At 45.5% G+C, this 12,723-nt stretch overlaps 1 protein-coding gene and 1 long non-coding RNA gene across 2 annotated transcripts in view; both read right to left on the minus strand.

Moving 5' to 3' along the window:
* The window catches only part of LOC108790621, a 5,521-nt gene extending 4,161 nt beyond the window's left edge, over window positions 1-1,360 (minus strand). The window contains exons 1-2 of the long non-coding RNA XR_001941457.1: window positions 1,349-1,360; window positions 1,006-1,011 (exon numbers count right to left, since the gene is read on the minus strand). This is a non-coding gene — a long non-coding RNA (uncharacterized LOC108790621). The remainder of the gene's footprint in view (window positions 1-1,005; window positions 1,012-1,348) is intronic.
* Window positions 1,361-3,899: 2,539 nt separating this feature from the next.
* LOC108790618 (microtubule-actin cross-linking factor 1-like) overlaps window positions 3,900-12,723 on the minus strand; it is a 23,772-nt gene continuing 14,948 nt past the window's right edge. Inside the window, exons 8-10 of the mRNA XM_018560926.1 lie at window positions 11,334-11,512; window positions 6,071-6,191; window positions 3,900-4,214 (exon numbers count right to left, since the gene is read on the minus strand). Of these exons, the coding sequence (XP_018416428.1) occupies window positions 4,189-4,214; window positions 6,071-6,191; window positions 11,334-11,512 (326 nt within the window). The 3' untranslated portion in view covers window positions 3,900-4,188. The remainder of the gene's footprint in view (window positions 4,215-6,070; window positions 6,192-11,333; window positions 11,513-12,723) is intronic.

Below are 12,723 nucleotides of genomic sequence, written 5' to 3' on the forward strand. Positions count from 1 at the left end.
ACTGTACCCCTTTCCCTCCTTTCTCCCTCTTTTTGTCCCCAAATCTTCCTCTATCCCTCTACTGTTTCTGAATTCTCCCTCTGTTGTACCCAAACTCCCTTTATTGTAACCCAGTCCCTCAAGTATACCCAAATTCCCTTAACTGTACCCAAATCCCTCTCTGTCCCTTTATTTTTCCACAGTCTCTCTGTCCTTCAAGTGTTCCCAAATTCCCTTAATTGTACCGCAATCTCTCTCTGTCCTTTTATTATACCCCAATATCCCCACTCCCCCCTTACTGTACACCAGTAAACCCCATATCTATTCTGGTACCAACCCATATAACCTTCAACACCAGATGGGCATTATAGGAGGGGGTGCCCAAACCTAGAGCTGACGGGCCCCAGGCTCTTCTGCATCTCAGGGATGCAGAGGAAAAGGAGGATGGGGGGTGTGTTGGGTCCTCACATGGCAAGACATGCTCAACACCCTCTGTCTATGGGGATAGGACTCTGTATGCATTCGTAAAGATGGATTTACATTTTTAGATATTTCATTTGTAACACTAAATAAAGGAAGATTAGTGGATCCAAATCCTTCAAATCACAGTGTAAGAGATGACTCAGATATTCTCCGTCCTTCATTTATCACTACCGAGGACCCTGGCAGAAAAGAGCCCATGGCTGCCTGAGGTCAACATGAGATTCCAAAACACAAGGGACCATTTCAGGATCATTCATCTTCTCTGCCATGGCAGCTGGGTGTCAGGACTGGAAGTGTAATTCCTCAAATGGGCCTTCTACGGGCATGTGGCTGGTGACGGGTCCTATACTGGAGAGGTGATGGTCAGTGTAAGGTCAATATGCTGCCAGGAGGTCATCTGACTCCACTTCCAGGCTCCATAAGATAATCCCAAACAGTTTCCATCTGATCACTTTCTTCATCTCGTCTCACGTCACTCCCGTTCCCAGGACACACCATTTTTGAGAGAAACTAGTTGAACAGTTCACTGAACTCTTATATAACATTATACTATTGCTGAAACTGTCTTTCACAATGGTGTGACCACACAGGAAATTACATCATTTCCTGCTTATATTGCCATTTATGTTGCATTCCATATTGCCATCTTACACATACCTATTCCATCAACCTCATCATTGTGCCATAAACTCCTGACCTTCCTAACCCCACACTTGACCACCGTCCTGAGATGTGGACTGTCCTATGCACCCTTAGTCACTGGCCTCTCCTTCTCTTGTTGGCCTCCATTGCTCATGCTTCCACAACACACCTTCCTGACTTCTCTTCCTGACCTTCTCCCTGTACTGACAATCATGTCCCTCCTCTCCAGTCCCATTTCTCTTACTGGCCTCCAAGCACTTCCTCTTTGAGGGCCGTCTTTATTCCCAGTCTCTCACCCTTCCTCTTCCTTCAAAACAAAAACATGTGCAAAGTCTTATAGTTTGTTATTTATAAAGCAGCCACAGCCTGAGAAGAAAAGCCTGCCCCTGCCAGCATGCGGCATAGAAGGAGCCTTGTTCTCTGTGTGAAAGCAGTAATATTTCTGCAAAGATCCAATACATCCCTTTGGGGTCTTTGTATACTAAGGATGTGGTCTCTTCGTACTGTAAATGGGGTGTCTGAGTACTTTGTGTACCAAGGATGGAGTCTCTGTGTGCTGAAGATGAAATCTCTGTGTATTGAGGATGGGGTCTCTGCATACTGAGAATGGGGTCTCTGTGTATAGAGGATGGGGGTCTCTGCATACTGAGAATGGGTTCTCAGTGTACTGAGGATGGGGTCTCTGTGTGCTGAAGATGAAATCTCTGTGTATTGAGGATGGGGTCTCTGCATACTGAGAATGGGGTCTCAGTGTACTGAGGATGGGGTCTCTGATTACTGGGGAAAGGGTCTCTGTGTACCGAGGATCGGGTGTCTGAATACCAAGGATAGGGTCTCTGCATAGCGAGGAAGGGGTCTATTTGTCTTGAACATGGGGGTCTCTGCATACTGTAGATGGAGTCTTTGCATACTGGGGATGGGGTATTTGCATTCTGAGGATAGGGTCTCTGCATACTGCGGGTGGGGTCTTGGTGTACTGACAATAGGGTCTGTGTGTACTGAGGATAGGTTCTCTGCGTACAGAGGATGGGGTCTCTGCGTACTGGGGATGGGTTCTCTACATACTGGGGGGTGGAGTCTTGATGTACTGAGGATAGGGTCTCTGCATCCTGGGGATGGGGTCTTGGCATACTGGGGATGGGGTCTTGGCATACTGGGGGCGGGGTCTTGATGTACTGGGGATGGGGTCTCTGCCTACTGGGGATGGGGTCTTGGCATACTGAAGATAGGGTCTCTGCATACTGAGGGTGGGGTCTTGGCATACTGGGGATGGGGTCTTGGCATACTGGGGGCGGGGTCTTGATGTACTGGGGATGGGGTCTCTGCCTACTGGGGATGGGGTCTTGGCATACTGAAGATAGGGTCTCTGCATACTGAGGGTGGGGTCTTGGCATACTGGGGACGTGGTCTCTGTGTCCTCAGGATAGGGTCTCTGCATACTGCTTGTATCTGTGTCCTGAGGATGCTGAGGTTTAAAAGTGGAAAATTGTGAGTGAAAAATCTAATTTTGGAATTTTTGTGCTCTCAGTTTTCTGATGAAAAGTTAATGAGTTTCATTATCCCCAATAGCTCAGTACAGGAACGATGACAGAAGACTCACCAGTATTTGGCCTGGAGGTTTGATGCTACTAAGTGCTTACAGAGATGACAATGAAAAGTTGTGGTGGGCACTATTTTTACAATTAAATGTGAATTTATGAATTCAGTTCTCTTTGCTTTTATGGATTCATAAATACAGGACATTGTTATATTTAACAAGAGTGCAGAATGCACATCTATGGTGCGGCACCCATGTGTGGCTTTCCACTTTCATTCATGCTGAAGTATTAGGATTTTTGTACTCATCATAAAATCCTTTTCTTGGAGTCCATTGGGAGACACAGAAAGGACCTTCAGAAGGATTGGACACTGGCAAACAAAAAAATCTGAAGGCCAGCCCAGGTTAACCCCTGCTCTACCCAGTCTGTCACAAGCAATGCCGAGAACATGATCATACTGGAAACACACAAGGGAGGGGGCCCTCAATGGACGCCAAGAAAAGGATTTTACCGCGAGTACAACAATCCTATTTTCTTTCTGGTCCATTGAGGAACACATGAAGTCTTTAACTTTGGGATGTCCAAATCTAGTCCACCTGAGGGGTGGGCAACCCAGTAAAAGCCAACAAGCCCTAGAAAACAGCAGAGAACTGGGGACTACCTGCAGTTCAAAAAGCCACCTGAAGGACCTTACGCCCAAAGCTGCCATCAGATGGCCGTAACATCCACCTGGTTGAATTTAGAGAACGTGTGAACAGAAGACCAGGTGACAGCCTTGCAAAAGTCCAGGAAGCACTCGCAGATCTAGTAGAGTGCGCCTTGACAGGAAAGGGTGGAAGCCGGTCCTTGAGACCATAAGCTTTGATGATGGTCTGTCTGAGCCGCCTAGAAATGGTAGAATGAGAATTCAGTGTAACCTGAAAAAAAAAAGGTGCTAGCAAAAAAAAAAGTAAGCCTCTAATGCAGCAGAACTGCAGAAAAGAGGTCCATCCTCCTAAAACACCAGCAAAAATTGAGGCATGCTGATAGTAGGAGGGGTTATCCTGGGCGGGCCTTCAGTTCTTTTTACTTTGCCAGTGTCCAATCCTCCTAAATATATAGACCATCCTCCTAAATGCAACAGTGTAACCCAAAGCTGGAACACTTCCCGTGTCCCTCAATGGACATAAAAGAAATTGTACTCTCCCATATTGAGCAAGCTCCAATGCTGAATTGGCGGTATGGGGAGCTGGCATCTTCTGGCAGAGTATCGGCAAGTATTATTCTTGAAGCTGAGTGATGTCACCTCATTCACACACAACGCAGTCATTCAGTATGTCACGCGGCGGTGACCCCCATTCTCATTGAGCTCCATGGAGAGGCAACAAGTCTGACTCTCTGGAGCCCCCAAGTCTCAGAGTGTCATGGTCGCCTCCATTGCCAGAGGCCTCTCGACAAGCAGATGTCAGGAGCATTATCTGCCATGCTATGGGCCAGCCCAGAGATTCCTATTCGGCAGATCTGGAGTATGATGAGCTTCCCGGGGGGGGACAGAGGTCACAGGAGGTCATGTCGGAGGAGCGTCCGTTTTATCTGGAATAGAAGACAAGAGGTCAAGGTCAGAGGCTGAGGTGTAGAACAGAGGTGGGCAACTCCGGCCTCCAGCTGTTATGGAACTACAAGTCTCATGAGGCTTTGCAAGACTGACAGTTACATGCATGACTCCCAGAGGCAGAGGCATGTTGGGATTTGTAGTTAAAGGACAGTTGGAGGGCTGGAGTTGCCCAACCCTGGTGTAAAATATTCCCTGCAGAGAAGAAAGGAGCTTAATGGATGTGTCTTACCACGACTCCTGTAGGAATTGAATGACCAGCTGCAAAATTTTTCAGACCCTCCACCAGTTCTATAAATTTACTGCATACCAAATCCTACCGGGGTTTAGCTAAGGCACTTTTGTTAGGACTTAGGTCAAGTTTTAGGGTTTCAGAAATGGGAAGGTAGATATATACAGGTGAAACTCGAATAATTAGAATATCGTGCAAAAGTAATTGCAGTAAGTGCTGCAAAAGGGGCCCAAACCAAGTACTGAGTACATATGCATGCTTGTACTTTTCAGAGGTCTGATATTGTTCTATGTACAATCCTTGTTTTATTGATTGCATGTAATAATCTACTTTTCTGAGGTTGTGGATTTGGGGTTCTTGGGGTTTTCATGAGCTGTAAGCCATAATCATCACAATGATGACAAATCACGGCTTGAACTATCTTGCTTTGCATGTAATGAGTCTCTCTCATATATTAGTTTCACCTTTTAAGTTGCATTAGTGAAATAAATGAACTTTGCACGATATTCTAATTATTCGAGTTTCACCTGTATACTGTATATATCATAGGATGACCAATATATAGGAAGGGTGAGGGATATAAACAATGAGATGACAAGTATACAGGGAATGTGACCATGGGACAACCAATACACAGGGAAGGTGAGGAACATAGAGCATGAGACAACCAGTATAGAGGGAAGGTGAGGAACATAGAGCATGAGACGACCAGTATAGAGGGAAGGTGAGGAACATAGAGCATGAGACGACCAGTATAGAGGGAAGGTGAGGAACATAGAGCATGAGACGACCAGTATAGAGGGAAGGTGAATGGGATGACCTGTATACAAGGAAGGTGAGGGATATAGACCTTAGGATGACCAGTATACGGGGAAGGTTACCATGGGGCAACCATTATACAGGAAAGGTGAGGGATACAGATCATGGGATGATCAGTATCAAGGCAAAGTGAAAGATATAGACCATAGGACAACAAGTACACAGGGAAGGTCTCAAACAATTCATCCCCACACAGCTATCTCCTCATGTATCACTTCCACCTCCCTTTTAGATTGTAATCCCTCAGGGGCAGGGAATAATGAGTGTGCAGCGCTGCACACTCATTATTTCATTGTTGTTAAAAACTATAGCGCAGCAGCTTTAACACTTAACCCTTCCATAAGCGCAGATTTCACATTTTTCACCTCAGGGGCAGGGCCCTCCTTACCATCTTGTCTTGAATTGTAATTGTAATGTCTTCCTTATATTGTAAAGCGCTGCGCAAACTGTTGCCACTATATAAATCCTGTATAATGATAATATAGAGCATGAGACGACCAGTATACAGAGAAGGTGAGGCATATAGAACTTAGGACAACTAGTATACAGAGAAGGTGAGGGATATACTGTCGGCCATGGACTGACCAGTTTACAAAGAAGGCGAGGGCTATAGACCATGGGATGGCCAGTATAAAGGAAAAAGAAAGATATTTAACTTGGGTTGCCACTTGGCTGATGTATAGTGTAACCTGTCCATGCTATTGATGGGAAATAGCCCATGCTGCCAGTGGGTTTTTTTTCCCAGGACAGGAGGCTACCTCTAACACAAGGCTAGCCATTACTGACCTGTTGAGGTGGAATTGGTGCCGTCTTCAGCTGCTAAGAACTTTAAGTCCGCCCCATCTGTGGTCAGAGATGACCTGGACCTTTGACATCGGTCGCCGGATCGGGTTCTCCGAAGGACAGCCTGGGAGAGTGTTGAAGGTGGATGTAATATGTATTAAGAAGCAGGTACAACATATTATAATTTAATATTTATAAAGCAGTATATAAGAAACAATTCTTAACAGTTTGATGGACTCACGTTCTTTGGAAATGATCCAAAGAACGTGAAATGATCAACAAAAGCATAGAAGGAACTAAACAAGGAATTATGATAATATAACCAATATCTCTTATGGTCTAGTAAAAACCTTGTTCAAAAGAAGTAATAAACTTTGGGCAAACTCAGGCTCTCCAACTGAAATGTACATACAATAGTTCATATAGTGCAAGGCAAGAGTTCACCGCCGCAGCCAAAGCCATCAAGTTCCCAAAGAATAAGGATTTTGATTTCATAAACTTTCATGTGGTTTAGTGTTCACCCCAAGTTTCGGTCCATAAGACCAATATATAGAAGCACGCTTCACATTACTAAACAAGTCCGTGAGCCTCAAAGACACATTCAGTATATGACACAATTATTGGGATATTCTTCTTCAGGCATATATATGTAGAAAAATACTGTTGATGCTAACAAAGCCATTCCAACCACAGGAACCCATGCAACGTGTGATGTGGTTCATGTACCGTGTGAAAATATAACCACACAAGCAGACTATTATTCAGTAAAGTCCTCCACAGGCGTGCTGATCGTGTACATATACAGTATGTACAACACAGTCTTGGAAAATGTCATCTGGTAATGCTCTAATAGTGCAAATCCTCATATAAGAAATATAAAGCATGTTCCAGTGACTAATTCCATTCTTCGTAAGTCCAAGTTCCATAGGAACGTGTGTGCACAGATATGAAACACTGAGTTCTGTACAAAGTGGTCAGCAAGTTGGAAAAGTGAGGGATATGGACCATAGCATGACCAGTATATAGAGAAGGTGAAGGATATAGTCCATGAGACGACCAGTATACAGGGAAGGTGAAATATATAGACAATGGGGTGACCAGTATAGAGGGAAGGTGAGGGATATAGACCAGGAGATGACCAGTTTACAGGAAAGGTGATGGATATAGACCATGGGACCACCAGTATAAAGGGAAGATGAGGGCCGTAATCCATGGGATGGCCAGTATAAAGGGAAGGCAAGGGATATAGACCATGGGATGACCAGTACAGAGTAAAGGTGGAGATAATAGACCATGGGATGACCAGTATAGTTGGAAATTGAGGGATATAGACCATGGGATGACCAGTATAGTTGGAAATTGAGGGATATAGACCATGGGATGACCAGTATAACCCATACTGCCAGTGTTTTTTCCAGGAAATGTGAGTACCATAACTCCAACACTGGACTAGTTATTACTGAATAGTAATTAATTATTAATTATTGAGGTGGAATTGGTGCGGTTTTCAGCTGCTAAGAACTTTAAGGCTGCCTCATCTGTGATCAGAGATGACCTGGACCTTGCAATTCTGAAATTTTTGGACACATGAGCAGATGAGCGCTGAGGCATAGGAAAACCTTAGTGGCACACGATTGAGCTATAACTCCACCAAAGCTGTATGTAGGCAAGCATCTGGTGAGATATAATATGTGGTAGCAAGGCAAGGCCCTCCACAGAGATAAAGCCAGTGCAACTTGATAGGTTTTACCTGTGGCAGGCTTCCTCAGGGGTAAGGCTACAATGGCTAAGTGGATGGGCATTTATATGGAGAGGAAGGGGAAGGTAAGCACTTTAACCACCTGTCCATGAGTGCCATTCTGGAGTGATATACGGCTATAATCTCCATTGATAAAGCTTTATACTAGGGATGCACTGATACCGGTATTTTGGTATCGAGAATGAGTACCGATATTTTTTTTCGGTACTCGCCAATACCCGAATACCGAGTACTGGAAGTCCCATTGAGGAAGCCTCGCCACCTGGCTTCCCGATTAGCAGGAAAGCCGTCCCCATGCTTCTTGTCATTAGGTGACGAGAAAGCATGGAGCCAGCTTCCCGACCAATCAGGAAGCTGGGCAGCGGGTCATTACATGCTGCCCGGCTTCTTGATTGGCCAGGAAGCTGGCCAATCAGGAAGCCGGGCGCCGTGTAATGACGTGGCGCTCGGCTATCTGAATGGCCAGAAAGCCAGCTTCATGCTCCCTCGTCACCTCATGACGAGGGAGCATGGAGCCGGCCTCCCGGCCAATCAGGAAGCTGGGCGTCGCGTCATTACACAGCGCCCGGTTTCCTGATTGGCCAGAAAGCTGGCTCCATGCTTTCTCGTCACCTAGCGACAAATTAGGAAGCTGGGCAGCGAGACATTATACACTGCCCGGCTTCCTGATTGGCCGGGAAGCCGGCTCCATGCTCCCTTGTCACGAGGGAGCATGGAGCCGGCTTCCCGGCCAATCAGGAAGCCGGGCAGCGTATAATGACGCGCTGCTCGGCCCCCTGATACCAGAAGTATCAGGCCAGGCATCGGACCATTTGGGCGAGTACTTGCCCAAATACTCGGCATCGATACTAGTATCGGTATCGGTGCATCTCTACTTTATACCAAACTTGACAAAAGCAAATGTAGCGCTCACCCCCTAAGGAGCCGCTGAATATGAACTTGGGCTCTCCTACCTGTTTTGCCAGCTATGTCTGGATCCGCCCAGCTGCGTGACTGACAGCTGGCTCTGCCTATCTAGAGGCAGAGCCAGCTGTACCCGCCCCCTCCCCCGTCCGTTCCGCCAGTTAGCGCTGGAGGATCGGAGCGGGAAGAGGGGAATCCAGCCCTCCCCCGTCACAGCACAGAGCCGTGACAGGATCGAGAGGTGAGCGAACGCCGGTATGTGTTCGCTCACCTCCCGATCTACTGAGCCGACCTGCAACAGTCTCATTGTCACATGTCGGCTAGAACTATGAGGTGAGTGAAAAGCACTCACCTCATAGTTCTCCTTTAAACTTCTTTTTACAATTCCCTGATGGTTTTGCCAATATAAAAGGCACCGTGTCCACATAGAAGCAAACAGATGACCTCTTTTTTGTTACAATGTACAAGATCAGCATTAACAGATGACACTTCCCAAGGCTGTGTTGTACATACTGTATATACTGTACAAGGTCAGCACGCCTGTGGAGGACTTTACTGAATAATAGTCTGCTTGTGTAGTTATATTTTCACACGGTACATGACCCACGTCACACGCTGCATGGGTTCCTGTGGTTAGAATGGCCGATGGCTTTGTTAGCGTGAACAGTATATTTCTATATACATGCCTGAAGAGGAATATCCCAATAATTGTGTCATATACTAAATGTTTCTTGATGACCCGCAGACTTGTTTTGTAACGTGAACAGTACTATCTTTTGGTCTTATGTATCTAAACCTGGGGAGAACACTAAACCACGTGAGGCCAGGTTCACACCTACGCTAAACCGCACGACACCCAGGACGCGCGTCCCTTGCACAATGCAGGCAGCGATTTCCGCGCGGCCCCATTGATATCAATGGGGTGACATCCGTGCGGCAATCGCAGAAAAAAGGTACAAGTACTTTTTTTTTTTGCGATACACGACACGCGGCTGTTTTAGCTGTTCATAAGCACGGGCGGAATACCGCGCAATCCGCCCGGCGTGACTGGGGTGCCATTAGAAAATAATGGCACCCACAGCGCGATCGGTTCGCACCTTGTGCTCGTATAAAGGGTCTGGTCGGGAAAGGGCCTGATATGACTTTTGTGTGGAACCCCACGCACTTTTTTTTTTAACTTTCTAATTTGGGGTCCCTACTAACATTTCTACCAGACCTAAAGGGTCTGGTATGGATCAGGATGGGGACCCCACACCGGGGTTTTTATTTCTATTTGTTTACATTTTGCGGCTCAGCCAAAGCATATGCGTTCGGCTCGGCTGAGCTGTTCAGTTACCTTCGGCTGCTGTATTGTGAATAGCCCGTACAGCAGCCCTGCAGTTCGGCTGATCCCAAGGGCTCCGGCGACTGAAGTGAGCCAAAGGATTAGCCGAAGCTACGGCTGTATCCTTCGGCTCAGCAGCGAATAACCCTCTAAATCTTTATTCTGGAATTTGATGGCCCGTGACTTTGGCTGCAGTGAAATATTACCTTACATTGTTGAAATATTCTATGTACGGTCCATTTGGAGCCGGTTCATGACTTTTAATAGACCGTTAATAATTATAAGTTTTATTATTGTAATTCCGTGTTCAGTTGTTTGTATGCTTGTGTTAATCAATTTTGAAGAAAGTCAGTCACAGAACTTTTAAGTAATTTTTTTTGTTTAAACATATGGAGTTGAGGGCTCCAACCTTGTTACTCTTAAAGTAGAACCAAAGCCAAAACTTTTTTTTGGATAGAATAAGGGAGGGCTACAACCCCTGTCAGGTTTTTTTTTGCCATCTGTGTTCCATTGGGGAGATTTCACTTTACAGGAAGTGAAAGAAAATCCATCCCATGAAAGGGAAATCCCTGGTGGTCACCAGAACTAGTGTCTCCATTGGAAGATTTCCCGTCTATTCCTGTTCTGATGACAACCCAAAATTTGGGATTTCCTTTCAGTGATAATGGTCACCCCGATCTCTCTAACAGGGACACAAACAGCAATAAAAACCAATATACAAATATTGTTATAGACAATATACAAACAGGGCTGGATTTCCCACAAGGTCAACCAAGGCCCGGCCCCGGGCAGCTGGGAGTAGAGGGGCAGCAGGGATGTGGAATTTCTATCTCCCAAAGCCTGGGACATGCAGTTCCGAATGCCAGGCGGGTAGCTGTTTTCTATATTTAGCCCTGCTTTGGGCAAGCGGGGCTAAATGTAGAGCGGGGAAGCCGCCGCTTGTTCTGTACAAGTGATTCCGGCGATGCAGCCTGCAGGTCTGTCCCATCCTCCATGGGGGAGGTTTGGCAGGTAGGGGGGCGTATTGAGGAACCTGACCTTGGGGCAGCAGAGAGAGTAAATCCCGCCCTGTATACAAATATTCTTCAGTTTTAGAAAAGACAATATAGAAGAAATCTGGGATGAAGGAAGATATTCTTTTTTACCCCTACAATGGCAGCTCCACTAATTCTCTGTATCAAAATATTCCCCAAGTATCTTTTTGAATTATAACACTGAATAGACAACCATCCATTTTGTTCCTCTCGCCCCCTCCTCTAACATTCTGGCGGGATTCTCACCTTTCTGGTCTGCGGACTGTTGGGGGCCGAGGCACTGGTGTACAGAGTCAGGCTGGAATTCGACCTGCTGGGAGACATCCCCTTCGATGCGGACTGGCTCCCTGAACACTTCCCAGTGGACGGAGAGAATTCAGGGGAGAGGTATTTCTCGTTAATTTTAAGGTTGGTCCGACCTTTCACTGTAAAACAGGAACATTGAGGATGACATGGCATCATATCACACATGGAAATTTAGAGCAAAAGATACAACAGCAGCAAGAAAACTGGACCAACTTCATGCTGTGTCTACCGGACAAGAATATTCCCAATGGGAAAAAAATCCTGACAGCGGTATTAACCTTTCCCTATGCTATCCAAAACTAAACATAGAATATTTATACTCTAAAATCCTCTGTTTGAAGTCCATTAGGAGACAGATGAAGTCATATACTTTCAGGTTATACTGCGACCTACAAGAGGATTGGACATACCAGAATCCAGCCAGCCCAGGATAAGCCTAGAGCTGCAGCTAACGATTATTTTCAAAATCGATTAGTTAGCCGATTATTAGGTTCGATTAATCGGTTAATCGGATAAACAATAAAATAAAGTTTAAAAAATTGCTCCAGTGATGGGACTACTAGTTTGTATTGAGGTTGTAGTCCATCACAGTAGCAAGCTTGGAGCGGTGGAAGTAAAAAAGAAAAAAAAGATAGTGTGGTGTGCAATATAGTGAAATGGAAAGTGTAAAATTATACAGCAATGAATGCAGAATGGCACCGGCTATAGAGGACTACAAAACCCAGCAATAGTACATTATACAGCACAATGCAGAACACCACCAGCTATAGAGGAGCACAACAAATCCCAGCAATAGTACATAATAGCTGGCGGCATTCTGCATTGTGCTGTATAATGTATTATTGCTGGGATTTGTTGTCCTCTATACAGCGCAATGCAGAATATCACCAGCTATAGAGGACTACAACAAATCCCAGCAATAATACATTGTACAGTGGTGCAATGCTGAATACCACCAGCTATAGAGGACTACAAAACCCAGCAACAGTACATTATACAGCGCAATGCAGAATCCCGCCAGCTATTATGTACTATTGCTGGGATTTGTTGTATTCCTCTATAGCTGGTGGTATTCTGCATTGTGCTGTATAATGTACTATTGCTGGGTTTTTGTACCACCAGAGTACAACAAATCCCAGCAATACATTATACATACAGTGTATAATGTATTGCTGGGATTTGTATTCCTCTGTATAATTTACAGCACAATGTACCATCAGCTATAGAGGAATACAAATCCAAGCAATACATTACAGATCACCACGTTTGGAAAAGTGCAGGCTTACCTGAGCAGTCTTCCAGCAACTTGCTTCTGAGATCGGACCTGTCT

The sequence above is a fragment of the Nanorana parkeri genome, unplaced genomic scaffold (assembly GCF_000935625.1).
Source record: "Nanorana parkeri isolate BGI_ZX_2015 unplaced genomic scaffold, ASM93562v1 scaffold488, whole genome shotgun sequence".
In the NCBI taxonomy this organism is placed as follows: domain Eukaryota; kingdom Metazoa; phylum Chordata; class Amphibia; order Anura; family Dicroglossidae; genus Nanorana; species Nanorana parkeri.